This window comes from Echinops telfairi, unplaced genomic scaffold (assembly GCF_000313985.2).
Source record: "Echinops telfairi isolate 266 unplaced genomic scaffold, ASM31398v2 ScPeMD7_17;HRSCAF=63, whole genome shotgun sequence".
Classification (NCBI taxonomy): Eukaryota; Metazoa; Chordata; class Mammalia; order Afrosoricida; family Tenrecidae; genus Echinops; species Echinops telfairi.
Window position 1 is genome coordinate 6,821,524 of NW_022103914.1, and position 14,504 is coordinate 6,836,027.

A 14,504-nucleotide genomic window follows, 5' to 3' on the forward strand; every position below is an offset into this window, starting at 1 on the left:
ATCCCTCCCCACGAAAACAGCCCTCTGCCAGCTGCCAGCAGACAACCACGGAGGCTCACGGTGCCCAGTGACCTCGAGCTGTCTGGCTCCTGGGGTGTCCTGAGCCACAGGGAGAGGTGACCATGAGCAGTGTCACTCAGACTTGCTCTGCTCCTGGTTCTGCCCCATCTTCAAGTCAGATGTGTGTGTGTGTGGGGGGGGGGGTCCCTTCCTCTCTTTGGGTCTCCGGGATGGCACCTACAAACAGGGAACAGCAATCCCAGTTCTACTAGTTTCACTTCTCCCTTCTAAGGATCCAAATGAGATCAGCCGCACACTAAGTGGCCCATGCGCACTGAGAGTCCTGGGTAGGAGGCCTGGTGGCGAGTGGGCTACACATACTCACCGCCAGAGTTGGTTCCAACTCACAGCCACCCTATAGAGCAGGACAGACTGCCCCAGGGGGCTTCTGGGACTTTAACTCTTTACAGGAGAAGAAAGCAGTTTTTTTCCCGAGGAGCGGCTGGTGGTTTCAAACTGCAGACCTTGGGTTAGCAACCCAACTTGTACCTCATGACACCACCAGAGCTTATTGGGTTACAGGTGGAACTTACTAACGGCAAGGTCAGTAGTTTGAAACTACCAGCCTCTCTGTGGTGGAAAGACAAGGCTTTCTACTCTAGTAAAGTTACAGACTCTGCCATCCCATGGGGCAGGGTAGAACTACCCCCTGTGGGTTTCCGAGGCTTTACCTCTGGGGGTAGAAAGCCTCATCCTGCTCCAGAGCAGCAGCTGGTGGTTTCAAACTGCCGACCTTGTGGTTAGCGGTCCACTGCATACCATTACCCCACCCGGCTCCCGCTATTAGTGGGTTTCCACGCGATGGTAGTGAGGACGGTTACGATCTCAGAAAACCACACAGGCACTCTACACTGTCCGACTGGGTCTGAGTCGGAATTGACTCGCTGGCAGAGGGATGGTATTGGGGTTTGGAGATTACCTGGCGGCACTGTCTGGTGAGCCTTGGGCTACTCTGAGGAAGATGCGGCTGGCTGCGCCCTTAGATTTACAGCCGCGCAGCCCTCTGGGTGTCACTGAGTCCGAATGACTGGCAGGTTTGGGGGTTGAGATTACCTGGAGGGACACTGCCCTGGGCTTTCAATCACTAGGTTAGAAATCGGACGTGATGAGGGCAGCCTTCCCGCCCCCCTCCCCCCCAGCCCTGAAGGCCACCACGGATACAGCTTCTCAGCCACCACTGATCCGCCCTCCTCCCCGCTAGTTCCCGGGCAGCACTGCACACGCACACCTGGAATGGCATCTCTTTTCCTTGAATAAAGTTAAGCTGCAGTTCTGAAAGGCTCCCGGCACCAAAGGCTCTCATTGTTAACATAAACACAATGGCCCCGAGTGTCTGCTCCCCCCGCCCCCCTGTGTGATGCAGCGCACCCCTCCCCTCCCCTCCGGGAGGGGGCCCAGTCGGACAAAGGCCCTAAAGGCACATGGGTCGCACATCCGGAGACCCCCTTGCAACGGGCAATACCCAAAGCCCAGTCCTGCCCGGGGTTCTGCCTTCTCCAGGTTTGCTTTCTAAGCGGGCCCGATTCCTTTGTGTCCCGCTGGTCTGCCGGGAGGGGAAGGTCTCCGAGACCCGGCGAGAAGGGAGGCCGCTGGGCTGCGGAGGCAGCGCGCTCTCTGGCGGCGAGCACAGGCCCTGCAAGGGCAGAGAGGCGCGGTCCAACTGGGGAGGATGGTGCCTGTTCGGGGTCACCCAGGCCTTTGCAATTGCTGGGGTGGGGGTGGGGGCTGTTTCAGACCCAAACCATTGAAATGAAGACGCAGACCCTACCGCCGGGTGGCCTGACTTCTTCATTAAAAATAAGGCGTGTCAAGTGTAAGCATGAGGGAGGCCGACAGGGATCCAAGCCGGGGCCCACTATGGGGAGCAGGTGCCACAGGGCTCCTGCGGAAGGGCACCCATCAACCCCCCACTCCACCCCACCAAACCACAGACCAACTCAGAAGCCAAGTGCTCTGTGATCAAAGGGCATCTCCTGACAAGGCTGTCCCCAGCCCTCAGAGAAGCCAGAAGGCCTGCTCACCAGACACTCAGCCCTCAATCCGAGGACGGGCCCAGAGGCCACTCAGTGTGCAGCGGTGTGCAGTCAGCCCAGGGACTCTGGGATGGATGCGCTCAAGGCCGCCCTAGAAGGGAAACCGGCCGGCAGGGGCAGGAGCCACACAGCGTGGCCCCTCCACTCGGACGCCAGGGCAGTCGTTCACCGGGCCTCGGGGGCCACATCTTTCCCTACAAAGAAAAAGTTAACATTTTGTTCAGGAGGCTGCCTAGGATTGAATGAGTTAATTTTTTTCCCTTTTGTGAATAATAAATATAAAGGATTTTGGATTGTGTTAATACATCTGCTTTTTAATAGGAAGTTTCCCTGAAATCTTTGCACAAAATAGACTCCCAAAGATGATGTACCGTGTTTGTTAGGTGGGCCTGGTTAGTTTAGGGGTCGCTGCAAAATACCCCCAAATACCCCTCTGGCGGCGACTCAAACCACTCACTGGTGCGAGGATAGGCCACAGTGAGGCCCCAAGAGGTGACCATGTGCCCCCTCCCCCGCGCGCCCCACTGTCTCCCTCAGTGAATGTAGAGCTTGTCGGAGACGGCTGCGGGCAGGTGGGTCATGATCTGCATGCGCAGCCACCAGTAGTAGTCCATGGGGTGGTAGCGGGTGTAGGGGGTGGCGGCGGTCAGGGCGTGCGCGACCGCCTTGATGACGGGGGTCGTGTCGGTGGAGCCGCTGCTGCAGTAGTTCTCCATCTTGGCGATCTTCTCATCAAAGTACTTGCGGCCGTAGTCCTTGCGCACCACCTCGGGCAGCTGGTCCCACATCCTCTTGGCGATGGCCTGGATGCTCTCGCGGCTGTAGAGCTTGGTGCCCGCGATGAAGTTACCGGGCTCCACCACACTGACCTTCACGCCCAGTGGGTGCATCTCGTAGCGCAGGCAGTCGGAGAAGGCCTCCACCCCGAACTTGGTGATGCAGTACGGGGAGCGCGCCGGGTTGGCCATGCGGCCCAGCATGCTGCTGATGTTGACAACGCGGCCTGTGGAGGGAAGGCACACCTGCTCAGGGGGCCCAGCACACCGCCTGGCAGGATCCGGGAGTCTGAAGGGAAGTAGAACTCCTGCCAGGCTAGGGTCGGCTTCCTGGGCCACCAGAGCCAGGGGCTTTTTATGCGGTGGCTGTTCAGATTTGACTTGCCTTCCCTAAATGTATTGGAATCTTGTTATGGATGAACCTGTGCCCCCATTCCCACCCCCAAATGCGTTATGAATTGTAACCACTATACCCTTAGATGTAACCTCCTTTGGGATAGGGCTTTCTCCATTATGTTGTTAATCAGGCGGTTGTCAGTGTAGGGGGTGTTTTAAACCTATCACTTGAGGTCTAAAAGCCTGGGCCCAGAGCAAGCACACACAGATAGGGAAGATTCATGCCACATCAGAACTGCCAAGAACCACAGCGATGGGGGAGATTCATGCCACATCAGAACTGCCAAGGACCCGAACAACAGAGGCTGAAAAGACACCAGGGCCTTCCCCCAGAGCCAGGTCACGGAAGTCAGCCTTCTCACCTCCCAAAAGTGCAAGAAAATGAACAGTTTTGTTACAGCAACCCCTGGGGGCAAAGCAGCGTGTCAGTGAAAAAGAGGAAGATCCCTTTGGAGGTGCCCTGGCGCAGGGGCTGCGCCAACAGCCTCCAACATCTCAACAATCATGAAGTGGGGCAGGCCCGGTCTGTTGTATGAGGGGCTTCACAAGTAGACTTTCTCTCAAACTTCCTGAAGGCCCCTCGGCCACACTGTGAAGAGGAACGGAATGGAGGGCGCCCGACAGCAGATAATGCAGGCAAGCCCTAAGCCCTGTGCCTAGGTGTCGTCCTTTCTGAAAATAAGGGCTCCTGGTTGGGAGGCCCTGCAGGTGTCGTGTAATCAGTTCTGGGTGCTTTAGGGGAGCAGCCGGCACAAAGCGGGGGAAGCAGAGCACATACGGGGACCAGCAAGGACCAAGAAGGAGGAAGGCCAGGGCTACAGAAACCGAGACAAGGGTCTTCCCCCAGGGTGGCTGGCAAGAGCTCCCTGAAATCTGACTGGCAGCTGGTAAACTGTGAGAAAGTAACTTTCTGTTCTTCAGCCTGGCACTGCTGTGGCAGCAGCGGGAAACGAAGACAGCAGCCAGGCCAGCATCCCTCCGAGGCTTTCCTGGGGAAGCCACGAGGAGGAGAGGCAGCCCCGCACACCGGGAAGGGGTGCCATAATGGTCAGCACCCAATGCCCTGCTGTGGGAGAGCACTGGGGGAGAAAACGCCCTGGCGACTTGGGACAGTTGCGTCTTTGTGGACGTGAACAGAAAGACCTGTGCTGTTGGAATGGCTCCAACTCCACCTATTGATGAGGAGAGATGGGCTGGGGTAGGTGCAGGGGTTCTGAACCTGACCATGGAGCTGGTCACATGCATGGTCTTGGGCACTGGAGGACAGTGGTGACCTGGAAAGAGACGCTCTTGCAGCCCAGATGGTGGGCAGTGGGGCTGGATGTGAGAGCCCAGGCTGACCTGGGAGCAGAGCAGCTGGGGACACTGTGGGGAGGCACCTTCCAGAAATCTCTAGGTCAAATCATGAAGGTTTGGGGTTTCCTTCTAGAATCCGACAGCTGCTGTATGCACATCCCTGGTACACCCAGGGCTGAGCCTGCCGGTTCGCCCTTGTTTTGCACGCTTGTTTGCTCTCCTAGTAGAACAGCTCTCAGGGACTTCTGAGATGATTTGTTTACAGTTCGTTTTCCAAGAAAGGTTTGGGTGTTTTATTTTTCTATATCCCCAATCTTCATTTTTTGAAAGAAACGGAATACCCCAATTGGCTCCATTTCTTTTTAAACCACAGCATAATAACCCATAGGATGGATATGCCAAAACACCCTTCAGCAGCCCTCCTGATACCCAAAGGGTAGGCACGGGTGGCAAGGAGTCTGGACTAGGTTGCAGCTGTCATCTTGAAGCCGTTGGTGTTTATTAGACGGCTGACCTCCTACTTCTCTGCTTTCTGGAAAGCTTGCACCCCCTCTAACTAGGCAGTTACGTGCCCGCCCCCCCCCCGCCCCCAGTGCGAGTGCTCAGTCTGCAGGGCTGATCCAGGAGGGAGAAGGTGATCCCTTTGCAACTCACCTTTGGCCCTTCGGATGAGAGGGAGAAAGGATTTCGTTGTCCTCACTGTCCCCCAGAGGTTCACTTCTGCCACCTCCTTGTAGGTCTCCATGCTGGTGAACTCCACCTCCCCGAAGGTGGAGATGCCCGCGTTGTTCACCAGGCCCCAGAGTCCTGAATAGGAGAGGACAGGCCGGCCGTCACCATGGGGTGCGGCCCCAGACGGCAGCCTTCAGCACAGACCCCTCCCCACTGAGGCACCTTTTCCCATGGCTTCTCAGCCTCCGGCCTGCTTCTCTCTTGTGCCACTCGAGGGTGACAGGAGACAGAGAGGGTGCAAGTGCGGCTGTCACCTTCCCTGCAGTCTACAACGCCCAGGCTTCAGCTCCCTGAGGGAGGCTACCACCTGCATGGTGGCCCCGCCTGCTGCCTACATGCACTTCCGGCCCCGTCTCTCCGTCCCCCAACTGCCCTGTGCCCCGTATCCATGTGCCTGTCTCCTGCCTCCATGCCTGCCTCTGCTTACATTCCTCTTCCTGACAGCCAGGAAACTGAAGAAGATTCCATGCAGGGCAACCCTCTCTGGAGGACCTGAGAGGAAACCCAGCTCCCAAGGTCACATTAGCAATTTGGGGCTCAGTCAAAGCTTGATTTCAGGTCAGGCCCCATTCGCCATCCCTACTCTTACAATTAATCCCTACTCCCACCCGACCCCTAAGCTCCCATTTCTGAACTAAGACACTGTTCGCTGGGTGTCGCATGCTAATCCATCGGCAACCTGGTCACCGGTACCCTGTGCGTACCCCTCTGGTCCCTGCAGGGAGAACCAGTGCTCATCCTTGCATGGACCCAGAGGGCTAGGTGCTGGGTCGAGCAAACGTATGCATTCAAAATACCATGGGTTCACTGTTTGTGGCAAGGCTAGCCAAGGCTTCTGTAGACTCAGAGAACGTTGGTGCTAGAAGTTTCTTTGAAGTGCATGTCTGATTACGCATTTGAGAGACAGGAGAGCTGACGCAAGGCCCTGAGAGGGCCCAGCTGACTGCAAGTGATCTAGTTATTTTGTGGCAGGGTTGAGTTGGCGGGGAATCATGAGGCAGCCTGGTTAGCAGGCTTCTTGGGGGCTGGATTTCTTGGTGTGGGCACTGGATGGACCCTCAGGACTGAGCCAGCTTGGCGTGTTGGCTGTGGAAACCCACAGGGTGGCCTCCCCATGGCTCCGAGCAGCCTGGGAGCCTTCTTGCTCCTTTACTTGGGAACCTTGGCTGGGCTCGCTTTAAGAGCTAACGGTGGAAGTGGAGTGTGTGTCACGGACAGGGTAATTGGCCTCTCGCTGTTTTCCTTCGAGTTACCCAAATTAAAGCTTCCTCAACTGACCTCTGGTGCCTTCTCCCTCAATTATGGGGAGTTAAGGACATTTATTAGGAAAAGGAAATTGCTGATTAACAAAGTGCTCGCTCTGACCCCCCACAGCGGCAGTTCTAAGGCACCTCTCTCTGAGCCTCACCAGTGACCTCCGGGGCAGCAGGCGGAATGACCTCGCCCTTCCTCTCCTCAACCAGACCCTAGCAGCCCCTCTCCTCCAGCAGCTGCTCTCCAGGCCGCCTGCTCCCGGCGCCCCCACGTGGCTGAGAGTAGACCTGTGCTCCACGGAGATTCCAACGCTTTTCCGAAAGCAGACCGCCAGGCCTTTCTTCCCAGGAGGCTCGGGGTGGACTTGGGCCCCAGCCCTTTAGGTTAGCCCCCCTGCACCAGCCAGGAGCACCTCTGCGCACACCGGGAGCTCAACAGAATCCGTGAAAGGAGCGAATGTCCACGTGCTCGCAAAGCTGCTCTTAACCACACTCTCCTCCTGCCATCGTCCTCCCTCCCTTCTAAAAGCACCCCCCCAACCCCCGTCTTCTCATTTCCCTGCCACTGCAGCTGGTCCAGAGCCTGCATGGGCTCCAGGACGCCAGTGCTCAGGAGTCCCCATCCCCACAGCCCGCTGTCGCTCTGACCACCGGGCACTCACTCACCCCTGGCTGTGAATGATTCTGGCCTCCAGTCTCCCTGGCACCCTTCCTCTGCCTGCCTCCCTAACTAACACAGGTGCCCCAACGTTGTCCTAGCCTGCCTTTCCCAAATGACCCAGTCCTCAGGCACCTGCTAATTCTCGTTTGTGCAATCTTCCAGGGCCTAAAACACATGTCATTGTCTTTTCCAGCCCCCGAGACTCCAAACCATTACAGCTGACACAAATAACCGAAAGGGCTTCCTTGCCCGTAGCCTGTGAAGGGCCCCCTCCTGGATGGGCAGGGGTGGTTCGAGAAACCTGGGGGTGTCTGGGAACTCGGCTAACGTTCCGAACAAGCTCATGGTCGCACCCCACTGGCCCAGGTGCTAGCTCCACTTGGGTGACTCGCAACAGCCCAAGCACCCCATTCACACCTTGGCCCTCAGCCTCCTTGTAGGAGTTGAGGCTTTCTCCAGACCCCAGGAGCCTCCTCCTGAGGGTCACTTCCGCCAGAATGTTCCACGGGTCCCCAAGCACCCAAACAGCCAACAACAAACAACAACATCCATCTTCCAAGCTGCCCTTGCCAGCGCCTCTGCTTGGTGGAGAGTTCCACCCCCATCTTAGATCCCACCCCCCACCCCCATCCCGCTATCACAGGCTCGGAACTAAGCACTCTGCACCCATCAGTCAGCTCACCTAATTTCCCAGCCCACCTATCACCGGACAGCCCCAGCTGTCTCATCTCTGGATGAGGCTCCTTGCTGCATGCAGCCAGCTAACAAGGGGAGGTGGGGCAGGATGTGGACCAGGTCTGTCTGAGGCGGCAGCCCTCAGGCCACTGCTGTTGGTAGCTGTGCTGTCATTAGACTTGGTGGCTTCCTTCCCATTTTTATTTGGGTTACTATGGGTTCCTGTGGCCTCTCTCCCGTGTGACTGGGGAAGCCTCCTCCACAGTCTCCCTGACTCAGCCCCCTCCTCCCTCTTTACCCCGCCCCCCTCAGCTTCCTGCTGCCACAATTCCCTCCACAGAGGCCCTGCCCTCTGTAGTGTGGCACCTCCCTCTCCTCAGGTATTCAGCCCTTTCTAAGTCTGAACAGCCTGCCATCCATCACCCACCTTCCGGCCTCTGCTCCCAGCCAGGGAACAGCTTCTGATGCCAGCGCACCCATGCCACTGCAGGAGTTGTGTCTGGGTGTGAGGTCACACGGCATTCTGCCCATTTCACAAACAGGCAAGCCAGGGTCCAAACAGGTGAGGGTACAAAAATGTAAGGTGGCTTTTCTGGGAAGAAGTGAAGCCCAGAGCAAACCTGGGCTGCCTGTGGCCTAATGTCCCACCATTGCTATAACTGCCCCAGGCGCCCTGACCAGAAGTTACAATGTCTACCTGGCTGCTCCTGCCAAGTGAAAGCTCTCCTGGCACCCAGCATACAAGTAGCCAAGTATCCAGCAAGCACCTAATCTACAAATATTGGCCTACTGGCAGGCAAGTGATGGTGCCGAGGTCTGGCTTTGCCTAAGCCTCTGCCCATTGGCCAGCCACCCACTCTTCCATGGCGCAGAGGGGGAAGCCTGGGCACAGGCTGCAGATGTCCTGACCCACAGAGTCCTGCTGGGAGGAAAGGAGCCAGCACGCAAATGGCTCACTGCAGGAACCAGGCAAGCCCTTCATCTCACCCCCTAGGGCTAGCTCCCTCCAGCAGGGGCAGTGGTGAAGCACATCAAACGCCCTTCAGAATGGCCCCCACAGCTGAGGAGAGGAGGCAGGGACAACTCTCCGGATGTTTCCTGCTGAGCTGTGTGTCACCAATGGCCAGCACTCAAGAACCAGCAAGCTGGTCGGTGCGCCGGGAGGCTGCCACCTGGTGTTCAAAGCCGGCATTGCGTGAGAAGAGAGAGGAATGTCTGCTTTCCTGGGGAGACTGCTTGACAATGTGTGTGTGTGGGGTGTGTATATGGTGGTGTACGGGGTGTGTGTGGCATGTGTATGGTGTGTGTGTATGGGGTGTGGAGGGTGTGTTTGGTGTGTGAATGGTGTGGTGTATGTATGTGTGTGGTGGTGTATGTGGTGTGTGTGTGGGGGTATGTGGTATGTGTATGGTATGTGTGTGTGTATGGCATGTGTGTGTATAGTGTGTGTATGGTGTGGTGTGTATGTGTGTGTATGGTGTGGTGTGTATGCTGTGGTGTATGTGGGGGGTGTTTGTATGGTGTGTTTGGGGGGTGTGTGTATGTGTGTATGTGGAGTGTGGGTGGTATGTGTATGGTGTGTGTGTGTACACATACGGAGCTCAGCCTGTAAGGCCCCATTCTCCCTGAGCCCCACCACGGTTCTCCCTTCCGTGAGCATCTTAAATCCCTAGTGGCCTTACAGTGCTGACTGCAGCCGTTTTCGTGTGTGCAGACAGGGTCCAGCCGCCCTAGGAAGGCGGGCAGTGCTCCAGAGGGTTTGCCACGGGGAGGGGACAAGCAGGCTGTGCACCTCTGAGCTGATCCTGACCCCGGGGGCTCCAACTGGCCTGTGGTCATGGAACAGGAGCGCTGGCTCCACCCAGTCATTGTTAAACAGATGCTAGTGGGTATGGGAGACTCTCAGAGCACAGGAGTGGGGCAGGGGCAGCCGGGGACCAGCAAGGCCACGCCATACCCACCAGCGACGGACTGACAGCCCTCTGGCTGCGGCCACCCAGCGAACTGGCTTCCGGAGGACTGGTGCTTGGGCCTTCTCCATAATCCTCCAATCTGATTCCGTCCCTTCTCCAAAGCCCACGGCCTACTTTCGGATCCCTACTCATGCCACACCCCCTCTAAATCGACCCTGTGCTGACCACCGCCAACTGCTTTGAAAAAAGGTTCCTGGATAGAGTGAGAAATAAATATGGAACAAACAAAGTCATAAAAAAGACCAGCCTTAGGGGTTGGAGAGACTGGTGCGACACCCCCGCCCCTTAAGCCACCCTTCAGATCTGGAACTCAGCCCTAGGGTTCAATGTGCTTGCACATCTATCACGGAACAATAACCGTAGGGGGGAAGCGCTCCCGAGAATAAGCAACATTTGCCATGTACAGGCAGCATTCCCCCCTGGACCAAGTTCAGACAGTGAGGAGAGGAGGCTGGAAAAGGAGAAACACAAGAGGAAGTGGGATTACCACTGGGGGGATTGTAATCAATGCGATGAAACAAAGCATGCATGGATTGTTGGAAGGAAGCTGCTCTGTCCTGTAAACCTTCAACCAATTCACGACAAACAGTTGACAAAGCACCCCTGTCCACGGCGGGGCCAAGTGACTCCTCTCCCCGAGACCCCTCCAGGGACTGCTCCTGCTGCTCTCAGCCAAGCCCTGGACACCTGCCCCCATCACCTTCTCTACCTCATCGGTTGCCTCCTCCTCCCCCAGACTTGACCGTCATATTCCACTCCCCCACCCCCGCTAATGCTCGGTTCACGCTCTCCCGCAGCTGGAATGCTGCACTCATTCCCTGCCACTGTCTCCCATAACAGACCCGCCCCCTCCCACCTGAGACTGGGCAAAGGCCCTCTTTGCTGTATCTACTCTGCCTCTCGGCGCAGAGCATTGGTCCACAATATATTGACCAAGGTCAGTGCCCCCCTGAACTATGAGGTCTCAGGGACCATGGCTGGGTCCTCACTCAGCTAGCTTGGTGGCTGACCCCGAGCAGGCACTCAATGGTCACTAACTGGACCGATCTGATCCAACTCACACCGCTTCATCAGTCCTGTGGATCGGAAGTCAGCACTGTCCTATAGCACCAGCACATTAAATGGAATGGAATCTACTTATGCAACCCTCCAACCGGGTCTGTGTATATGGTGTGTGGGGTTATATGGAGGCTGGGGTTAAGGCAGGGCCCCACACAGTACCTTTGCTTCCCCCAGTGCTCGCCTACCTTCCTCGGGGTTCTTCAAGCTTGAGCGAATGACCTCCACGGCTCTCTCCACCTCCTCACTTTGGCACACATTGAGCTGCACGGTTCTCAGTCGGTCACTTTTCAAGCTGTCTAGCGCCTGGACACCACTGTCCCCTTTGTCCTAGAGGTGAGAAAGAAGCTACTTCAATCCCTCTTTCCCATCCCTGGGTAGGAACGCTGACAACTGCCAGTGGTGTTTGTCAGAGGCCCGGCGACACAGCAAGCACCCAGCCCACCAGCTGGTGGGATAAGTCCTCTCAGCAAGGGTTGAGTATTTAATTTCCAAGTGGCCAGGTATGTGGTCACAAGAGACAGGGAGGAGGTGGATCTTGGGGAGCCTCTGCACAGGTCTAGGTGGGGGTGCATGCCCAGGGTTGCTGGAGGCTTGGATTGTAAACTTAGTAATGAGATTTCTATGCGAAACCTCCTCAGTTTGGGCAGGTTTTTTCACATTAAAAGAAAGCAACTACGTGTGTGCAGCTATCTGAGCAGCGGGCTGGTCACTTGCCCGCTCTGTTTGAAGTCAAGAACCCACCAACCCCTGATAAGACACCAGAGAGGCCCTAATTGTCCCTGCCCAGCTCTCTCAGCTCTCAAGTCAGGACACTGTCCACTCTCTGCGTGTCCAGGGCGATGCAGGGAGAAACGTCGAAACACAACAACCTGAGTGTTGAGCTGGAAAGCCAGTTGCCATGGAGCTGGTGCTGACCCACGGCAGCCCTGTGTGTGTCGGAGTGGCCGTGAGCCCCTGGTGTTTTCAGGGGCTGAGCGCTTCCAGAGGCAGATCGCCAGGCCTTTCTTCCGAGGCACCTCTGGGTGAATGTGAACCACCCCCTTCAGGTTAGCCGCCGAGCAGTTACCCGTTTGTGCCACCCAAGGACTCAAGTGTAAACACCAGACTAGTGCCCTGCATTTGGCTAGCGCTTCATGGGCCTGCCACTGTGCTAGGAACTGGCGACACAGAGAAGTCACTCGGTCCCTGTTCTCAGTCCTGCTCTGGGGCAGGAGACACGAGGCAGCTGGCTTTGAAGAAATGCCCTAGCCAAGGGCAGGAGCAGGAAGCCCAGAGGATGGTCAGCACAGGTCAGGGTGGAATGTCAGCTACAAGTTCGATGGAACCTAGGAAATAGATGGAACTGGGAGGCCGCTTGGCCCGGCTTGAAGGACCCCAACCAAACCCGCTGCTCTCAGAGTCCATTCTGCCTCCCAGAGACCCTCTTCAGGGCTTTTGAGACTGTAATCTGTGTGGGAGTAGACCGTGTCATCTTCCTCAGAGAAGCTGGTGGGTTTGAACCGCCGGCCTTGTCGTTGGCAATCCAGTATCTAACTCTCACCACCACTAGAGCTCCTTCGAAAGACCTACCATCACCTGATGTCAGAGGGCACGGGAGAAAGTGGTAAAGGAACTGCAGTAAGGGAAGCCAATGTGTTCTATGCAGCTCCAGAGAACAGAATCAGGGCTAAACACTAGAGTTCGACTCACAGTGAGGAGAGGCGTCCAGAGTCTGGCGAGCGGCCTCTCCGAGCAGTGCTCAGCTGAGGGCTGGGTGATTCGAGGTGGTGGTGGTGGTGGTTAGCAAATGGGGAGCAGAGAAGATCTAGGGATCAGGCAAGAGGTTACTTTGATCTCTCTGTAATATCCGGTGAGAGGATTTTTGTGCCAACATGGCACCCATAAAAAGATATGGGTGGAGTTTAGCCTGTCAATCAGGTCGCAGCTTCATGACCTCATTTGGAGGTGCCACAGAGATAAACGGCTCTCTGGAGGCGGGCCACTCTCTCTCTCTGCCTTCACCTTCCTATTGACGAGTCACTTTGAGTCACCTGTGCCAGCCCTGTGATGCTTCCACTGCCATTCGATCCACAAGACTTTGCACCCACTGGCCTAGGATCTTCCTGCATTCTGCATCACTGCATGTGGCTGCCTGAGGCTGAAGAGGGGCTTATGGACTAGTACCGGACTTATTTTATGAACTTGATCTGGTCTGGGCTGTTTTTCTGATATATAACTACTTCTTGATATAAAGCTCTCTTACACATGTATGAGTATCACTGGATTTGTGGCTCTAATTGACTCAGCCTAACACATATCAAAACCCTACACTGTCATCATGCAGCTTGGTTTCCTCCAAAGAGAGCTTTTCCAGTGGCCCTTCTAACATAATGTGGTATGACCACTGAGCCTCTGCCCAGACCAGGAATGCCAGCTACATCAACAATCACCCCTGCACATTGCAGCCAGGCTCGAAGCGCAATGAGTCTAGGGTACGGCCCTGAAACCCTGTGGATGGCTCATCTTTCCAAGACAAACCAGCAGATACTAGATCTCCAAGGTAGCAGATAGGGTTGGACCATAGGCTGCCATTCTCAGAGCCCACGGACGGAAATAACTGAAACAGAGCTCCTGGGATACCATCTTGAAGCCCACCTGTCCAGTTTTTACGTCTCCCACGTGGCAGGTTCTCGAATGTCCCTGAGAGCGGAGCCCAAAGGATCCGAACCTCAGAGGTTGTACGAGTCTCTCTCTAACACTAAGGCGTCTAGCTTAGATGTTCCAAAGGTGCCTGAGGAGTATCCTCTCTCCTTCCCAGGACTTTGTCGACGCTGTAGCCATCCTTCAGCACTTCAGAATCTGAGGAAGACCTCGCTTTGTGCCTCTGGTTAGCGTCCCAATGAGAAGCCATTCTCTCCAGGTCAGGTGCCCACATAAACTCTTAATTTACCAGCACATCCGCTAAAAACTTTATCTCAAAGGAAAACCAAACCAGATGCTCTTCAGTCAACTCCAACTCATGGCAACCCACGTATTTATAAGGTTGCGTTTTCTGGAGAAACAAAGCCAGTGATGCTCACACATGTATAAGAAAGGGGGAAAATTTTTTTTTTGGCTATAACATCATAGAAACCTTCATTTTTGTGGGATTTTAAAAATCATTTTATTGGGGGCTCATACAATTCTTATCACAATCCATACATACATTGTGTCAAGCACGTTTGTACATTTGTTGCCATCATCATTCTCAAAACATTTGCTTTCTACTTGAGCTCTTGATATCAGCTCATTTTTTCCCTCCCTCCCCACCACCCTCTCCCCCCCAGCCCATGATAATTTATAAATTATTTTTTGTCATATTTTACACTGTCTGACGTCTCCCTTCACCCACTTTTCTGTTGTCCATCCCCCAGGAAGGAGGTTATATGTAGATCCTTGTAATCAGATCCCCCTTTCCACCCTACCCTCCCTCCACGCTACCCCGGTATGGCCACTTTCAGCACTGGTCCTGAAGGGATCTGTCCTAGATGCCCTGTGTTTCCAGTTTCTATCTGTACCAGTGTACATGCTACATGCTCTGGTCTAGCAGGATTTGTACGGTAGAATTG

General features: G+C 55.5%; 1 protein-coding gene across 4 annotated transcripts in view; it reads right to left on the minus strand.

The window, feature by feature from the left end:
• Positions 1 to 2,386: 2,386 nt before the first annotated feature.
• Positions 2,387 to 14,504, minus strand: part of BDH1 (3-hydroxybutyrate dehydrogenase 1) — a 54,636-nt gene continuing 42,518 nt past the window's right edge. For all 4 annotated transcript variants that reach the window (XM_045287583.1, XM_004712278.2, XM_045287585.1 and 1 more), the window contains exons 5-7: positions 11,103 to 11,244; positions 5,216 to 5,368; positions 2,387 to 3,096 (exon numbers count right to left, since the gene is read on the minus strand). In XM_045287583.1, the coding sequence (XP_045143518.1) occupies positions 2,627 to 3,096; positions 5,216 to 5,368; positions 11,103 to 11,244 (765 nt within the window). In that variant the 3' untranslated portion in view covers positions 2,387 to 2,626. The remainder of the gene's footprint in view (positions 3,097 to 5,215; positions 5,369 to 11,102; positions 11,245 to 14,504) is intronic.